The sequence below is a fragment of the Sylvia atricapilla genome, chromosome 6 (assembly GCF_009819655.1).
Source record: "Sylvia atricapilla isolate bSylAtr1 chromosome 6, bSylAtr1.pri, whole genome shotgun sequence".
In the NCBI taxonomy this organism is placed as follows: Eukaryota; Metazoa; Chordata; class Aves; order Passeriformes; family Sylviidae; genus Sylvia; species Sylvia atricapilla.
Genome location: NC_089145.1, coordinates 37,745,954 through 37,762,924, shown reverse-complemented (window position 1 = coordinate 37,762,924; position 16,971 = coordinate 37,745,954). Strand labels below are relative to the sequence as shown.

General features: G+C 40.0%; 1 protein-coding gene across 3 annotated transcripts in view; it reads right to left on the bottom strand.

Moving 5' to 3' along the window:
* The window catches only part of PELI2 (pellino E3 ubiquitin protein ligase family member 2), a 64,100-nt gene that overhangs the window by 8,252 nt on the left and 38,877 nt on the right, over positions 1-16,971 (bottom strand). Inside the window, exons 3-4 of one of the 3 annotated variants that reach the window (XM_066321572.1) lie at positions 12,613-12,690; positions 665-766 (exon numbers count right to left, since the gene is read on the bottom strand). In XM_066321572.1, the coding sequence (XP_066177669.1) occupies positions 665-766; positions 12,613-12,690 (180 nt within the window). Of the gene's footprint in view, positions 1-664; positions 767-12,612; positions 12,691-16,229; positions 16,340-16,971 lie in introns of all 3 variants that reach the window. The other 2 variants (XM_066321574.1, XM_066321573.1) reach the window with 2 other exon arrangements.

The window sequence follows — 16,971 nt, the reverse complement described above, 5'->3', positions numbered from 1 at the left end:
GTTTGGATTCTCCAAGCTTGAAGTCCAAGTTGGCACAGAATTTCTGCTCTCTCTTATTATACATAAAAATAACCACGGCACAAGAAAATCACTCAGGTTACCAGAATGTTAAATAATGCAGAAAAACACAAATGAGATGGGACACTGAGCACCTGTTGGACAATAGATGGGAGCTTAGAGAAACTCAGCCCAGTCCTCTACACCACCTGAGACATGTGCACATCCCTCAGGAACAGTTTATCCTTTATCACTGGTTTGTCTCTCCTGCTGCCCAGCTCCTTTTACCTTCCTCCTTCCCCATCCCACATCCCACTCCTTCCACTTTCTCTTTACTCCAACTACGTGATTATCTGGAGGGTGGTGGGTGTAATTCTGTGCTCATTCATGAATCCAAACAGAGCACACATTTCTCTCCAGTACTGTTTGTCTTTGGAGAAAAAGCAGAGTACAACTACAGGAGTAAGCCAGTAAGAATATTAACAGATGCTGGTGTGGGTTTGCAAAGAGAAGAATAATGCAAGATTTCAAAGTGCCCCCCCATTTTAATGCAGCTGGGTCAGACTGTGGAAATCCCACAGGTCACTGAGAACACCCAGAGGGTAACACAGAACTGGGGTTTCTCATGTTGCTTTTAAAAAGCAATCCAAGTATTTTAGAGTCTTACCTGAAACATGTCTGTATCTTTATCATGAATATATTCCACTATAACTGTCTGGCTTCTGGATAATGTGTAAGAGATACTGTGGTGACCTTTTGAGCTGATTGCCTGGTGGATAAAAAAAAAAAAAAAGATGTCTATTACACACAAAAATATTGTAATCAAATTCATTTTGCTACATAAACACCTTTGCTATGATCAGGAAAGCACTGTATTGTAACATGTTATTACAAGGCTGGGTAAACACATAAAATAGGATTTCTTTTGTTTGTTTTTAATGGAAAATCCCAACCTCTACTTGTTTGTTTCGAGTTCAGAAGTACCCAATACTTACCCTTTTTACAGTTTAGACTCCAAACACCTTTTTGCTCTGATATTCAATCCCTAACCCTTGCAGCAACTTGCACCCTTAGCAAAGACCTGGGAGTTGAGGGAGCTTTGGCTTGTTTTTGAAGTAAGTGAGCAATAGAACTGATTTCCAGTTAAAAGCCAGCACTCCAGGTTAAGTAAATTTCTGGTTCTATCAGAAAGAGCCCAGCAATTTTATGTAACTGGTGACAAAATCCAAACACTTTCAGTGTGGTTTTCCTCATTAAAAGGTATTTCTTACTGCCTCACAAAGCAGACTGGTGTCTATAGATATGGATTTAGCATCAAAGATTAAACTGGATTTCAGCATTTAGAAGAAGACAAGAAAAGGACAGCTCCTGTCTTCTCCTTTATCTCACCAAGACTGAGGGAAATGAGCTGAGACACAGAATCTATTGGCTAACAGGGAAATAGATGTAAATATAAAGGTCCACATAACCACACACAGTTCTGGAAGGTAATAACTGTTACTGCTCAGAAAACACTTTGCAGATACTTAAGCAATGAATTAATAGGTTAATTAAGGCTTTCTCCAGTTTTCAGTTAAGGGGATAATTTTCTCCAAGAGGTTCTCTCACTTGTTCCTTCATTCTGCTTTTCACCTTAAGAATTCACAGATAGGGATGATTAAACTAAACAACTAAATATATTCTACTCATCTGCCTGCCAACTCTCACAAAAGCCTAAATTATGCCAAAGCTCCATCAATTATTGAACAGATCATTAAAAACCCTTCTGAATGCTGGAGGTATTAAAAACATCTATGTGCATACTAAAAGCCTACTAAGGGTTAGCAAGAGTATCTGACACAGAATTATTGAAAACACGTAATGGAAGAATTGGTTTTTTGCAAACCTCATGCATTTACAACCAGACAATGCTTTTATAATGTGCCTCTCTTGCTGGAAGCTCTAGTACCTGGTCTAGTGAAAAAAGTCATTGCCAATGGCAGAGGGGTGGAAGTGAATCATATTTAAGGTCCCTTCCCACCAAACCATTCTATGATTAGGCAAGAGGACATTTCCCAGTCCTTCTTCTCTGCAATAAAGCTTTTAACAACAAAACTCAAGGACAAACTCCAGGAATTTTAACAGCTGAAAAGTGACGTAAACAGACTTTGTAATCAGTAATAGCCAGATTCTGATTTTTTGTAAATAACCTTTGTAATAACCACTACAGTGGCACACAGTTGCAAGAAATGGCACCAAGATGCAGTCTGGATTAAGTCACTAGCACTCTGTGACCTGCCAGGACACTGAGCTGTGCTCTTAAAAGCTTTTCCTCTGTGTCTGTTTGACAACTAAGAAAGGGAGCCCAAACCCTGGGCAGGTCTCAGGTGTTCCTAGGATACAAAAGAAATGAAGTGAGAAACAGGAGACCCTTACACCTTAAGTTTTAAGCTTAACATAGCAATAGTCAGCTTATACTCATCAGTTATCACCATTTCAAACATAAGAAAGCAACAGCTTTCCTACACAAGATTTCACTTCTTTCCACAAAACTCTGCTGCAGCTGGAACACAGCAGAGGACAGACTGTAAATGTGACATTCCTGGCTGCAGCTCCAGCCACTCTGTGCAGCACGCAGGTAAAATTCCCTGGCAGGGACCTGTGCCCCAAGCTTCTGGATCACATGGAAGCTTTGGTGAGAGCCCAAGCTGAAAGTTTTAAGGTCTGATGGAAAAAACACAGAGGGAAACACAAGGACTTCCTGAATTACTGAGTAAGGTCATGCCCTACGCCTACAGAGCTCAGGGCTTAGCTATATTAATAATACTGACCAGGGTCAGTGTGTCCTCTGAAATTCCTGGGTAGGACATAATCTTCTTTTCTGTGTGTGCTCCTTTCCCCTCCCAACTTTTCTTCTTCATATACTTCCTCTCCTCTTTGTTTTCCATTATTTATACCCAGTTATTTTCAATGAAGAAATGCTACATTTAATTTCCTGGAATTGTGTAATCATTTCTGGAAAAAGCCAAGAACATTATGAGAAATGTTTCAACCTGTGTGCTTTCACAGCCTGCTCAGCACCGGCAGCTGCCCCAATTCAGACATTTTACAGATATTTTAAGTGCTGGTCTGAAAGCAATTGGTCACTTCCAAGTAAAAAAAAAAAAAAAAAAAGTTAACAAGTAACATTATTTTAGGAGCTACAAAACAGTGGAAGTTAAGACTCCTAATAAAACACTACTGTGAGTGGAATGCAGACACAGGGAAAATCATGAAGGATTTTGAGTGCTTGAGAAATATAGAACCACACTATTTCAAGTCCCAAAAGAGTCTGGAGATTGATTGCACAAATCAGGTTTTTTTGCAACCGAGATAGTGAGTGTGCCTTTTTACTGCTTTTAGCATTGAAATTTCCAGACTGTTTTTTCTGTCAGCAGGATTCCCTCCTCAAAACCCCTTGATGGCTGTCACACAATTGCCCCGGCATAGCAACTGAAGTTGTTAGAAAAGCCCTGACTCCCACAAGAATTACAGCAGCTTCACAAGTTCTAGCAGATAAATTCAGAGTTTCAGGCTGGATAACACCATGTCCACCTTCCAGGCAGGAAACATGAAAAGGAAGAACAAGAACCTGGCACTAAACTCTACCTCTCTCTCTTCACCTCCACTCCAAGGCTGCCAAGATCCACCAGAGCAATACTTAGGTATTTTCAAAGCTTTTTCTTAGAATACACTAAGCTTTTGAGTGAGTAGAATTGTAGAATCATTTTAGTTTTAAAACACCTTTAAGACTATCAAATCCAACCATAAATCCCAGAGTTGTGGTTTCACCTGAGTAATCATGAAAGGGAAATCCTCCTTCAGGCCTTTCAGCATTTTGGGCTCCTTTACTCTTCCCTGAGCTTACTTTGAGCTGTTTATTCCTATTTTTCAGATTCTTAAAATTTAATGAAAATTATCACTTGAACATGAAAAAAAAAAAAAAACCAAAACCATGTTGAATTAGTGTCCAACAGATACAAATGCTGGAAAAACCTTGCTAACATCCACAGGCTGAGCCTACCAAGCCAATCCATGTGGCTCCAGGCTGTTCATAGCATATCCCACCTCCGGTCCACTAGGAATGTTGGTGGGGAAACACAGGCTGGGGTGAATTCAGCTGCCCACACTGCAGTTGGTTTTATGCTTTTAACTATCTCAAGGTGCTGAGTTCCTGTAACTCCCTTTGAAACAGACAGCAAAGTGAAGATGAACAGACAAAATCCCTGTGGAGGAATAGGGGGAACAAACAGCAGCAAGAGATTTTTCCAGAATAATTCCACTGCTAGTGACTGTGGGGCTAAGGGATTTTTAAAAGTCAAAATGCCAAACAAAAGCAGTAAGGGAACCCTGAGTGCCATATTCTATGTAATATGAAGAGACAGATTTGCCCAGCACTTTTCTAAGACAGGGCTCATGTTTGCACAACAATCCATCCATCTCCATGGGTTTCCCAGATGGAGACTCCAAGCCTCAGTGTATGCTGAGCCTGGCTCTTAAGGGGAGCACTCCTACCTACTGCTCCAGGCAAGCCCCACAGCTCCCCCCACTACCTCAAGATTTGTGTTCTAGTGATTTTGGATCAGAACTGCCCGATTTTAACAGAGACTGAAAAGAGCAGGCTCATGACCTCACAATAACATGGCCCAAGCGAATGTTCCTCTTTTAAAATTTATTTTTCATTTTTCAACTTTGCTAATAGCTCGAGTTTCCAGTTATATCCTTCCTGCTGGCTGGAATTACATTTGGCTTTGGTTTTTCCCCTGCCTCCTTACACGCACTTTTTCATTCTTGCTCTTTTCTCTCCGTTTTGAGAACAAAACCTCGTTCCAGCACTTTGCCCTCACAATCAAAGCAGCAGCTAAAGGCTACGACTTACAAATCTGTCAGGTCTCAGAGGAGCCAAGATCAAATAGAGATCAAACATAGTCTGCTTTCCCAGCAGCAACACTGCAACTCTGCCAGCCCCTGGAATATCTCAGTCCATCTGAATTCTTTGCTCTCTACTCACTCCCCTGGAAAGGTGGACGCTATCAGTTTTATCATCATTTCAAGAAGTGAGAAAATAGAATTCCCTCACCCCATGTAAAGTCACCTCACAGATAAAGGGAGTAAGGATATATAAGGGTTATATTTAAAACTAGTGTTTCTTAGTGCTCTGCTTTTCTTAGCAAAGATACAGAAAAACTTAACAAATCTTCAGAAGATTATCCTCAAGAGCAGAAATGGCTCTCTTGGTCAGAATTTCCACCTTTTTCTCCTACACTGAATTAACATCTGTGTCAGCCAGATGTTCCCTATCTAGGATCATGTCCTGGTGTGCCACAGCAAACCCCTGCACACTGACAGTGCTGCTCGTTCCCCTCAGTCACCTCCAGCCCCAGAGTTCAAGAACAGGTCAGGAGCTCACGGCACGATTTCATCAACTTAACACTATTAAGCCAAACCTTCCGTGTCAGGAGCGTGTCAATGAACTACAGAAGCAGATCCCAAAATTCTCAGAGCCTTTAGGCTGCTGCTTACAAAGCTTGCAGGGAACAAGTCTAATCCACTTCTAGAAATAGAGATTTTATTGCTTCCTCCTGGCTTGCAACCATGTTTCCAAGCAATGAAATATATATGTGTGTATATATATATATATATGTATATCTATCACTGCATTTGGAAATTTAAAGTTAACCATTCCCTTGTGCCAGGTGAGCTCACCAAAGATGGCAAGAGGGACTTAACGTTATTACGGTCACCAACTCTTGTGCACTACAGCAGAAATAAAAGCTAAAATCCATTAAGAAAGAGGCAGATGTCTCACAGGAAGAGCTGCTTCATCAGAATAGGAGTTTTAGTTTAGTTAATTAGGTTGGATTAGGACAATAAAATGATTTATGGGAACACTTTAGTTTTCATTGTTTGTAGTCGAGCTGACGGACACCACAGTGACGTGTTTAAAATTAATGACAGCAGAGCCTTCATGAGTTAAATGCTTTCAGACTTGGCTGCCGGCCTTCCATTGCTTTTATAAAAAGAGAACACAAGAAACACTCAGGGATGTCAGACAAAAGATCTTGCAACTTAAAAGGAAGCTTTAGCCAGCAAGGAAGGAAGCCTTCAAAAGCGAAGCACACATCCCATTTCCAGTGGATTTTTGGACAGATTGACTGCCAGAGCCAGCAGACTCTGAGTTAATCGTAAGAAAACGTAATAAAAGCTCATGAGCATGAGCCACTGATATTTTGCCCACATCAGAAAAGTATGTCCACCACTTGGGAAGTTTCCCAGCAAATTAAGACAAATGCCAATTCATAGAACATTAGCTAAAGACTGTTTGCAATTTTACTCTGTCTCAAAACCTAACAGTAATTGCACAGAATTACTGCTTCTTTAACACAGCATTTCAATAAACTTACACTGACCTCTGCCTACTGATACAGCTATTATATATATACTGTAATTTTCCTATAGCCTTCTGCAAAGAAAGACACATTATTATGGAAAACTTAAGGGTTTCATGTGGTGTAGGAGAGACTGAAATATCTCGATCAACCAGAACCACTGACCCAGCTCTTTTAACTATATCTGCTTCCTGCACAGCTCCATACAAGCCCATTCTTCCAGGATTTTCCCTTTCCTTATAAACACTGCAGCTGCAACAACATCTATTCAGTCATTTTTGAAACACCAATGTTAACACCTTGTCTGTCTCTAATATTTCAGCTGTCAATATTCTCTTGACAACTAAATGAGTGTTACGAGATGGTCAAAAAAAGACCAAGGGCCAGTTACTGCATGTAGGGAAGAAAATGTGCCACCATAAAGAAATTAAATTTTGCCACTTTGAAACGACCTACATGTGGCACTGTCTGCAATCCCTGCCACAATGAACGAGTTGAAGCATGCAAATAGCAGGTCACTCACCCCACTTCAATTTACTGAATCCAGATCACCCCCCAAAACTCCAGGCTCAGTGACTACACAGAAACAAAGTCAGCACAGTGGATTTTATCTACACTTCACGTTTCTATGGCTTTTGAAGCACTCTCAGGTTTGTTTTATACACCCCTTCCTGCTGAGGTTGGAGGGGGCAGAAGGGACAGCACATTTGTCTCGAGCACACATCAAAGCCATCTGCTCTGAGTGAACATGTGGGTTGTGTGTTGCCACTCGAGCACTCCACCATTTATCAACTCAACAGGCAGATGTTAAACCATTTTCTGCATTTGTGAATCTGTGTTGTTTTAGACAACGAGCCAATACCACACACAGCACCTTCTCTAGAGAGGTAGCATTAAAACATGCCATTCCCTAATTCTCTGGTGGATACTGCAGCAATGAAGGAGGCAGAAAGGTAAAAGTTTTCCTGGATAAGCTGCTGTCAGGGCTGGTAAGACACTTGGCTACACTCTGCTTTTCAGAAGAATGTAGAGTAGGGTACTCCTCAAACAAAAGGGAGCATTCAAAACATCTTCAAAATGTGCAGGGGGTGTTGGTGAAATTCCCAATATTAAAGTTAATAGTCCAAACAACCATTTTTGCAGCCACTGACCAGATCAGAGTCCCACCTCATTCCTAGGACTCCTGACCAGCTCTGCAAACCCAGTTGCTCCCCCTAACAAGTAAAAGCAGCTCAAAGCAGACACCAGTTTATACCAACACACACCAACTTTAGGCCACAATAGCTCAGGAGTTGCTTTGTGGACCAACAACTTTTGGTGGTTGGGAACCAACACTTTACAGAACCAACCTATGAATCATTTTCCTCCCATTCTCACCTTTTCGCTTTTCTAGCCCTGAAGATATTTCTTCCCTCCTTCCATTTTCTCCTGTCCATGTTTAGTAACATTTTATTACAAGTGCTCTCTCATCTGTCTTTGAAATTATCTGTTTTTCCTCCTTTAGTCAGTTTGCTTAATTTCCTCCTCCAAACAGGCCAGATCCAGAGACAGCTCAGAGGCATCACACAAAGCTGCAGCAGTGTCAGATACATCAACTACCCAAAGCATAACTCATCCTTCCCAAAATCCAGAATGCTCCTCTGGACACATGAGTGCCTACACATTACTGCGACACTTTCTATCGCAGCTGCTCCAGAGCTGCCTGGGAATCCTGTGTTGAGGACACATTTCACCTGCTTTGGAGCCTCAGGAGACATCTCTGTTTATCACTTTCTATGCAGAGTTCCATCTGTTTGAAAGGAGAGCTAAAGTGTTGCTCTATCAGACTGTCACGTGCACATTTTTGGAAGTTATGCGGTTTTTTAACTTATCCATACTTCAAAAAAAAAAATCCTCACTACTTCTTATTTACTCCAGCAGGGATTCTCTTCTCATTGTCTTAACTGATCACTACAGACTATATGGGGATCTCCTACTCTATTACAGGTTAGATTTTCACATTCCTGCCAATACAGATTACAATCAAAATTTTTAAATTATTTCTTAGACACCAGTGAGACTTCCCGTCATATACGACTTTCTGGACAGAAAAATTCTGGCACTAATTTCCTGAGACCAGGATTTCTCCAGGAAGACTACAAGCCTACAGATTTAAACATGAAGGCATAAACATGATTTTGTCACTGCAGCTGGATCACATCCCCAAAACTCTTGACACACCCACAAAAATATCAGTAATTAGAGAAGGATGCAACAGTGTTTGTAACTGAACATTCTGGTGCCAACAGTCTACAATTCATTTATACACATCAGGAACAAAAGCAGCAGATGCCTGGCTACACTCATGTATTTGGGTATGCCAAGCACACAAAATAGCCACAAATTAGAATCCTTAACTAAAAGCCAGACAGAAACAAAATATAGTGATAATGTCCCCTCAAGGGCTTCTATCAATACACAGCCTGAAAGATTTGTACACTCGGCTCATCAGCAGTGAATGTTTCTGTGAATCAAAGCACCCCTGAGCACCAAGCTGCGCCTGCCTGCCAAAGGAGAGCACATAATAACACCAGGAGAAGCTGCAGATCATTCCACGGCTCCCAGAAACCAGAAACTGCATCTGACACAAGTCAGTTTTACATTAAGACAGCCAAAGACTCTCCAGACAGTTACCTTAACAGACCTGTTAAGCAGCTGCACAAAACTCTCTCAAGAAGGGGAGGAAAAAAAAAAAAAAAAAAGGCAAATTCTTCTTGCCAAAAAGCCATTCAGGTTCTTCTAGAAAGCAGTTACATTTTATACAGCCCATCAAGGGACAGAAACTGCTTTCTAGAAATCACACTATGGGATATTGTCCTGACAGAAGGCACTCTGACAGAACAAACACAAAAATAATCAGGTTCTTTTTTACTGGTCTAGGATTGCTACAGGAACTGCAATGAGTCATTGCAAGCTGGACTCTGTGGCAATTTCCTCCGTGGAGACTTTCAATAATAAAAAAATATCCTCTAAAAGAGTTCAACTGGTGCTTGAACCAAGTTGGGCAAACTTGACAGTAGCTCTTGGCAAAAGTATGTTAAAGCCCACATACAGTGTTTCAAGCAGAGCATCCTTACTGCAAGAGACTTCTGGGGGCAGAAGGCACAAGACAGCTAAATCTGAAGGATGTCTCCTCCAGGGATGAAGGGGTGATCTGACCTCTCAGTTCACTAACACAAGGTAATAGCCCACATCTTGCATGAGGAAAAAAATATCACTTGAGGTTTCTTTAGCTCTACAAGTGCAGAGTGAACACAGTGTTTGTAACCTTCCAGCTCTCATTTATACACATTACCAAGCATCTGCTTGGGCAAAGTTTAGAGCTTACTCACACTCCTTACACAACTTAGTGCATTTAAAAACACACACACGCTGAATTGTGTTCAACTGAGCTTTAAGTGATTTAAGTCAACAAGATAATACATTAAACAGCAGTCAGAATTAAATCCTGATTTACGTGCTGCATAGGAGTTGAAAAATCAAGCTGCTAACAAGTGGGAAGCAAGGAGCTTTCCTCTCTCTCCACACGTGCAGCTGCCAAGCTCATCTCCAAACGTAAGTGACTGTAAACCCCTCTGGTGCTGTCTCTGAATCTGTGCAAAACTGAAAACAAAGCTGGCCCCGAGGTTTAGAAAGGTTCTCAAACCTTTCTAAATTATCTGAGAGAGAGAAGAAAGACCATCTCTGCAGCCAGGAGGTGTCACAGTTCTGGGAGGATGTAGGACCAGTACTGCCTCTCCATCTTGCAAATTGAGAAAGACAGTGAGAAAGCAAATCCCATTCTCAGCCACTGACTAGAACAACAACTAAGAGCTTATAACCAAATTTAGGATTCATTTATCCCAGAATGTTTTGTCCCTGAGTGTTACTGCAGAATTTTCAGAGTCCAAGATATCAGCCAGGTTCACAAAACACAACCAACACCAGTACAGGGAGGTTCAGCTCAAAGTCACGTATTTAACTTCAGCATCTTTGTGTATTTACTGAACTTCAGTGTGGAATGAGGATTTGGGGGAAATTTCAATATCAACAGCACACTACTGAGCAAAGCAAGCACAAAAGAACTGGCTGAGAGCACTTGAGCCAAAATACAGGTCATGTCTGCCACTAAACAGCTTTGATATCACAGCGTGGAGACAAAGAGAACTTTTATAGGAGAGTCCAACACAAACAGTCGCAGTTGTAAATGTGCCACATCCTCAGCCCCCATGCCCAGACAGAGGGCTCTGCCCCATCGTTTATAAAATCATGGAATTGTTTGGTTACATTTCAAACCCCAGGGTGTGAAAGGGCCAGCACAGGGCAATTAAGGGCCAGGAAAATTCCAATCTGTAGACAGGCATTTGACAGAGCAGCCACATCTGCTTCGCTGCCATCAGATAAAGACCACCACAGCCCATTACTATTCTGAGTTGGTAGCAAAATCCCTCCCTTTACAGCTTTGGAATGGAATAAATTTAGCTTACTCTAGATTGTACTGAAGGATATTCTGCAGCCCAATTCCCAGTGTTCAGAGAAAGTAATTAGAGGATTAGTCGCCTCTATTGCTCTCCATTCCTGTTATTTTCATTGTGTTCTCAAATTCGAATCTTCTGTCGTTTTTCAGTAAGATTGATACAGACAGAGGAGAGGAAGGGAAATTTATTTCCCTAAAATTTGAATCTATCATGCCAGCTTAAAAATTCAAGCCACAAAGATTTGTTTTAAAATTTATGATCCTGGAATTTGGGTTTAGCAGGCTGTACTAGATGCATCCACATCAGGAAATTACCACTTATCTTTTCTGCAGTTTATTAAAATTTAAAGCAAGCTTTACAGGCAGCTTGCTTTCTATTCATATGTAATGTCAGATAAGAGAACAGCTCATCAGAAGCTCTGCACTTCACACAACATGATTTTACCACTGATATGACCTGCTTTGCCCCTCTCCAAAACAGGCTGTCTCAGAAGCGAGGCAAAACTCCATCCCATATTAACACTTTTTTCCGGATGTACCTTTAATAATAAGACCCAAATTATCTGAACACACACACAGAGAAAGATCATAATATTTAAAATTATATTTCATTTTTTAAATTCTTATTTTAAAAATAAAGAGGTAGAGCACAAGACCAGAGTTACAGGAGCAAAATTATGGGGTATGTCACTATTTCTATGAGAAACACAATACCCAGTGGTAGGTGGGATTTGGGGCTTTATATTGAATGAAACAAACACTGAGTAACAGTCTTAAATAATGGCACAATGTACCTACCAGGCTCACAGTGTAAATAAAGCTCAGGTTTTATTTGGGTTATAGAATATGCAGTGCTTCTTAGGATAAAGCAGCCCACATTTATGTGGAGAACAGGTTTATGAAATTGCATACAGCAAAAAGCACTTCAAGGACCCTTTTTCCCCCCCTCAGCATGCCTGGGTAGAAGTTCTTTACATAAAAATTAATTGTTTCCCAGTATTAACTGATTTAAGGCATGATTTTAATCTGCTGTCTTAAACTACTTGATTTCTTAAATCAGTTGTTTAAGCTAGGTTTTAACAAGGAGGAAAATCTTTGCTGTGTTGATTCTTCTCCTGGCACAATTTTGAATCCCAGTGACAATTAAGGGTATTTAGCACAAAGGACTATCAGGATGTTCATAATAAAGATGATAAATGTGTTCAATATTATTGCTTAATTTAAGAAAATTCATTAATTTACACATGTCTCTAGAACTTTAAGAGCAGTATTTGACATGCTTCAAACCACTATCCACAATTTTACAGGTTTACTGAGAGCAGGACTTGGAACAGCCATTACACATTTCACACACAGCTCAAGAGATCACTGCTTACTCACCCATCATTTTTATGCTGGAGATAAGAAGAAAAAAGGTTTCCCTTCTGCAACCCTCTGCCAAAAACCTCATTTTGACTTTTCAGAGAGCTGCCTCATAAATCCCCGAATTACCCAAGTCATTTCCACCATCCCCTTCCTCTGCACCCACCTTCATCTCCAGACTTACCTGCCCTTTTCCTCTGCACCAGCCTTCACCTGCAGACTTACCTGCCCTTTACATCCTCTTGACTAAATATCTAATGAGAGTTGTTACATGATTTATTCTATTCATGATATATTATATACAAAATTAACAACACTGAAATCCCATGTTTTAGGTGCAATGTTACTCACATTCCTGCGTACTTCTGGAATACTTGGCTGGTTTCCAGAGGAAGCTCCAAGACACTCTGTAACTGGCAGTGAAGTCAGCTGTGGGTGAGTGAATTAAGAAGCAGCTCTAGTGACTCCTTGGAGCAAACACTGCCTACAAATAAATTATCAAATCACCTAATGCAGGCTGTAGAAAAATCATGAGTAGTCTTTTTTTTTTTTTTTTAATAAGCAGCAGAGGCTGTGAAGATTACATTGCAAGAACTCTGCCACCACTCTGCTGAGCTAAGAAAGCAATTTAAGAATAGTAACCGTGGGAATCTGCACTGCAATCAATTGATTCTTTCACAAGGTATGAACTGTAAAGCTACAAAACCCAGCAGGAAGCCTAATTAAAGACAACAGATGAAAATGGCAATCCAGATCAAATGCCAGATTAAAAAAAAAAATAATTAAGAGCCTACGTATTTTTAGAGCAAATATAATAAATGGAAATCCAAAAAGATAATCTCTTCAAAGTCAATATAAATGAAGAGTATATTCAAATTCACATTTAATATAATTATAACTGGGGAAAAAACCCATTTTTATAACAACCACCCAGCAAGCTGGTACAGATTCACTGATCCTTAAAAACAAGAACTTAATAGCACAGCAATGCTGAAGAAATGCAGACCACAGAGTGCAGTGCCAACACAAAAATTCTTTTTGCATACAAATTGTACACAAATAGTTGGCTTTACTTAAAGAATTCCTCTCAGAAAACTGCAGCAGAACCTCTCTTGGGTTCTATAAACATTGAAGGAAAGGGAAGATAGGAGTGTCTCAATAACTGAATGCACTCCTCACCTGCAGCATGACTTCCAAGTACCTCTGTCTCAGTCTATCTTGTCCTATCAAAATGTTCATTTTTGCACTGACCCTCCAATATTTTATTAAATCTCTGGGATAATGACATGTATTCTTTAACAACCAAGGTAATATGCAGAAAATATTTCACACCTAAAAGGTGTTTTATTCAACTACATTAGCCCATCCTGCTCTCTCAACCTCTTGTATTATTATTAATACAGCTATTACATGTAATAGGTAATTCAGAACACCTTTTATCACAGCATCTCATTTTGACCTTCTCATTTCTGTATGTGGAAACTGATGTAAAATTATTTCCACTCAGGAGATTTGCCCTCTGACTGTTAAGTCAGGTCAGGGAGTGTGGATAACAGGGATTTAAAATGATGGCACGCAAGCCTTAAACTGAAATTTGTGGTTGATTATAAACTACATTTTATACTTTATACAGTATCATTCCAAATTTACAATTCCCCAGATGAAATATAAACTGGAGTCTAAGGCCTTTTGGTATTGGATTTTGTTGTTGAGCCTCTGTAAGAGTAGCAAGTAATCCCTTAAATCTCACATCTGCTTTGCCTAATGAAGCACCAGGAACAAAAGGCTCCAAGAGCTGTGAGGGTTTCCCTGCATACATCAAGGCTCAGGGCTCTCATCCCCTTCCCTGTACCCTGATGTCTCTGCAGACAGAACTAGAGCTACAAATCACATATGGGCTGTAAAGATGGGATCTTCCTTTAATCTTCCCACACTAATGCTTCCCAGGTTTGTTTTTCCCCCACATTATGTACACAGAGACTTTCACTAAAAGCATTATCATTTTCTACATTAAAAAAAAAAAAAAAAAAAAAAAAGCTTCATTTTGGCATTTACTCACAAACAGGTCTAATTTGTTTTTACAACAGCCATTACCCTCACATTGCACACACTGCACTCAGTGACTGCTACAACACACAGGAACACTCTCCATCATTTTCAAAACCCTGAAGTTACTGGGATACAACTCACCTCACCCTCCATCCAGACCCTAAAGACAACAGTGAGCACCTGCTTCAGAATAACCTAATATTTTTGCACACCAATTATTTTTTCCCAAAAGAGCACTAAGAAATTATAATTTAGATTTTAAAACAGAATTATTTAATCAGGTTAATTTTTCCCCAAACCAGCTCCTTTCTAAAGTCATCCTGTTGTCCCCGCATATTGGTTTAAGTGTATCACATTTGGCTAAAATATGTCAATCTGAATCATTCTAATTTGATGTCATCAATGAAGTATTCAACATACCAAATTAAAAGCAAGCCAGATTTCATACAGCAGCATGTGAAAATTCCTAGGCAGTTGCTCGAGTTCAGAATCAAATTGGTGAGGCACTTTCTGCTAGGGTTTCTTGGGTAGTTGAGGTGAGTAACTTGAGGAATAGCTCATTTAAGCTGCCATTTTTCATTTGTTACTATACCAGGCAAAGTCTCTCCATTCCCTCCTTCAAATCAGTTCTGCTACTTCTGTTTGAATCCTCTCCAGTATTTCAGAATCTTTCTGAACACTGGACAGCAGATCTGTATTGGATAAAGCAGCCTCATCAACACACTGCTCAATTCCACAATTCCCTGCTCATCCCAGCCCAGAAATCCATGACATTTTTACCAACTGGAGACAAATTTTGTTTCCAAGGCACAGTTCCTGCTGCAATAGCTACAGGCCCTACTGAAATCCTCCAAATATTCCACTTTGCTAGTATTTTGGTTAAAGTTAATTATAACTAATGAGGTTTTTTGAAAACCTGTATCACCAAGCCATCCTGACAGCTCCATGTAGCTGTTTCATTTTATTTACCCTTCTGACACTTGAACTGCTACCAATTTTGTCAAACGAAATTCATGGAGTTTGCTATTCTTTGTTGTTTTTCAAAAGTTGTCTTTCATGTGATGCATTTAATGCTGGAAAATTGCTTACTACTATGGAATCCCATTAGTAACCAGCTCAGTAATTTCAATTTCACAAATAATTTACTGGGATTTAAATTAATTAATAGCCAGCTGATAACAGTGAAGATAATATCACCTAAAGCTCCTTTCCATTTCTCTCTCTTTGACTTTTCATACTAATGTTCAGTGGTGCCTTATTCCCATCCTGCACAGGGATCTGGTCCCTCCTCATCCCTTTCCAGCTCTTAGAGGACCATTAAAGCTCTTCAGGAATTCCCCACTGTTCTCACTCCAGCAATCAATTACCAAGCCAGCAGGTGCTCTCTTCCTCTCTCTTTAGCCACTTAGGATCCTTGGGAACACACTCATTTAGAAAATGTTATTTCTAGAAAGTCCTCAATAAACCAGGACTCACCTTATAACCCTGCAGTGAACAGACACCTGCTGTTCTGCTGTTTTCCCCAAATACAGGGGAAAAAAGTGTGCAGAGGGATGAAAAGGCAGTGGGGAGGTGCTGTGCAAGCTTTGTCATGCCCACCTTCCTTTGGGAAAGCCACAGCCAGGCTCTCTCCTGCTCCCAGCAAATTCAGAGAACGCCTCACTAGAGAAAAGGGATCTAATCTAACCAAATGGATGAGGAACTGATCCCTCTCTCATGAACATGAGGATAAATAGTTTAAGAATTCCTCTTCACTGCGTCCTCATCCACTTTCTCAAAGTGTCTTTTATTATATCAGTGTCTCATTTACACTCAGCAAGTCACAGAAATGTCAAATTCCTCACATTATTTGTAGGCAAGCAAGGAATTCTCAGGAACTAGAATCTGCTAAATGAGTTTCTCTACCATTTGCTGCTTACCACACTCACCACAGACCCTTCACATGGGTACTCTACCTTGTCTTCAACCCCAATGACAAATCCCAACTGCAGAAGGTTGGGGTCATCCTTCATATAATCAATCTTCCATTGAAATGCAACAAAATAATGCACAACACCAGAGCACCTAATTCTCATTGGTCTTGTTTCCCCCCCTCTCCTTGCTGAGAGCATCTGAGAAAGCCAGGATTTGCGTCCTGCCAAATCTATATATTGACATACTCTTTTAAGTAAAATATTTTGAATAGACCTCTCTCCACATTACCACAGTTTCTAAAAATAAATATTGAACAATAGCTAAAGATCATTTTCCAGGCACAGAGCACTGTGAATTGCAGGTAGCTACTTAAGTACATTCTTTTCAAAATATTATAGACATTCCCTTAACAAGGAGTTATAAATGCATGAATAACCTATTCAGTTCCCCTGACTTCCACTCAATACTTAAATGCTGGCAAAGATATCACTATGAAAAAAGAACAATATCCTACTAACACATAAGCAAAAAAAAAAAAAAAAAGCATTTATTTGCTAAAAAAATTTTAAAGGATCTTGAAATAACAGGTGTGCAACAGAGACAATTTTCTGCAGTAGGAAGTATAAATATAAGACAGTTTTTGTGTCTGTAGCCAAACATATCCTCATTACAGTTTTATTCTGCCACTCAAGCCTCAGCTTTGATAGCCAAAATTGTCAAATTAAAGGAGGTTGAATTGTTATGAAA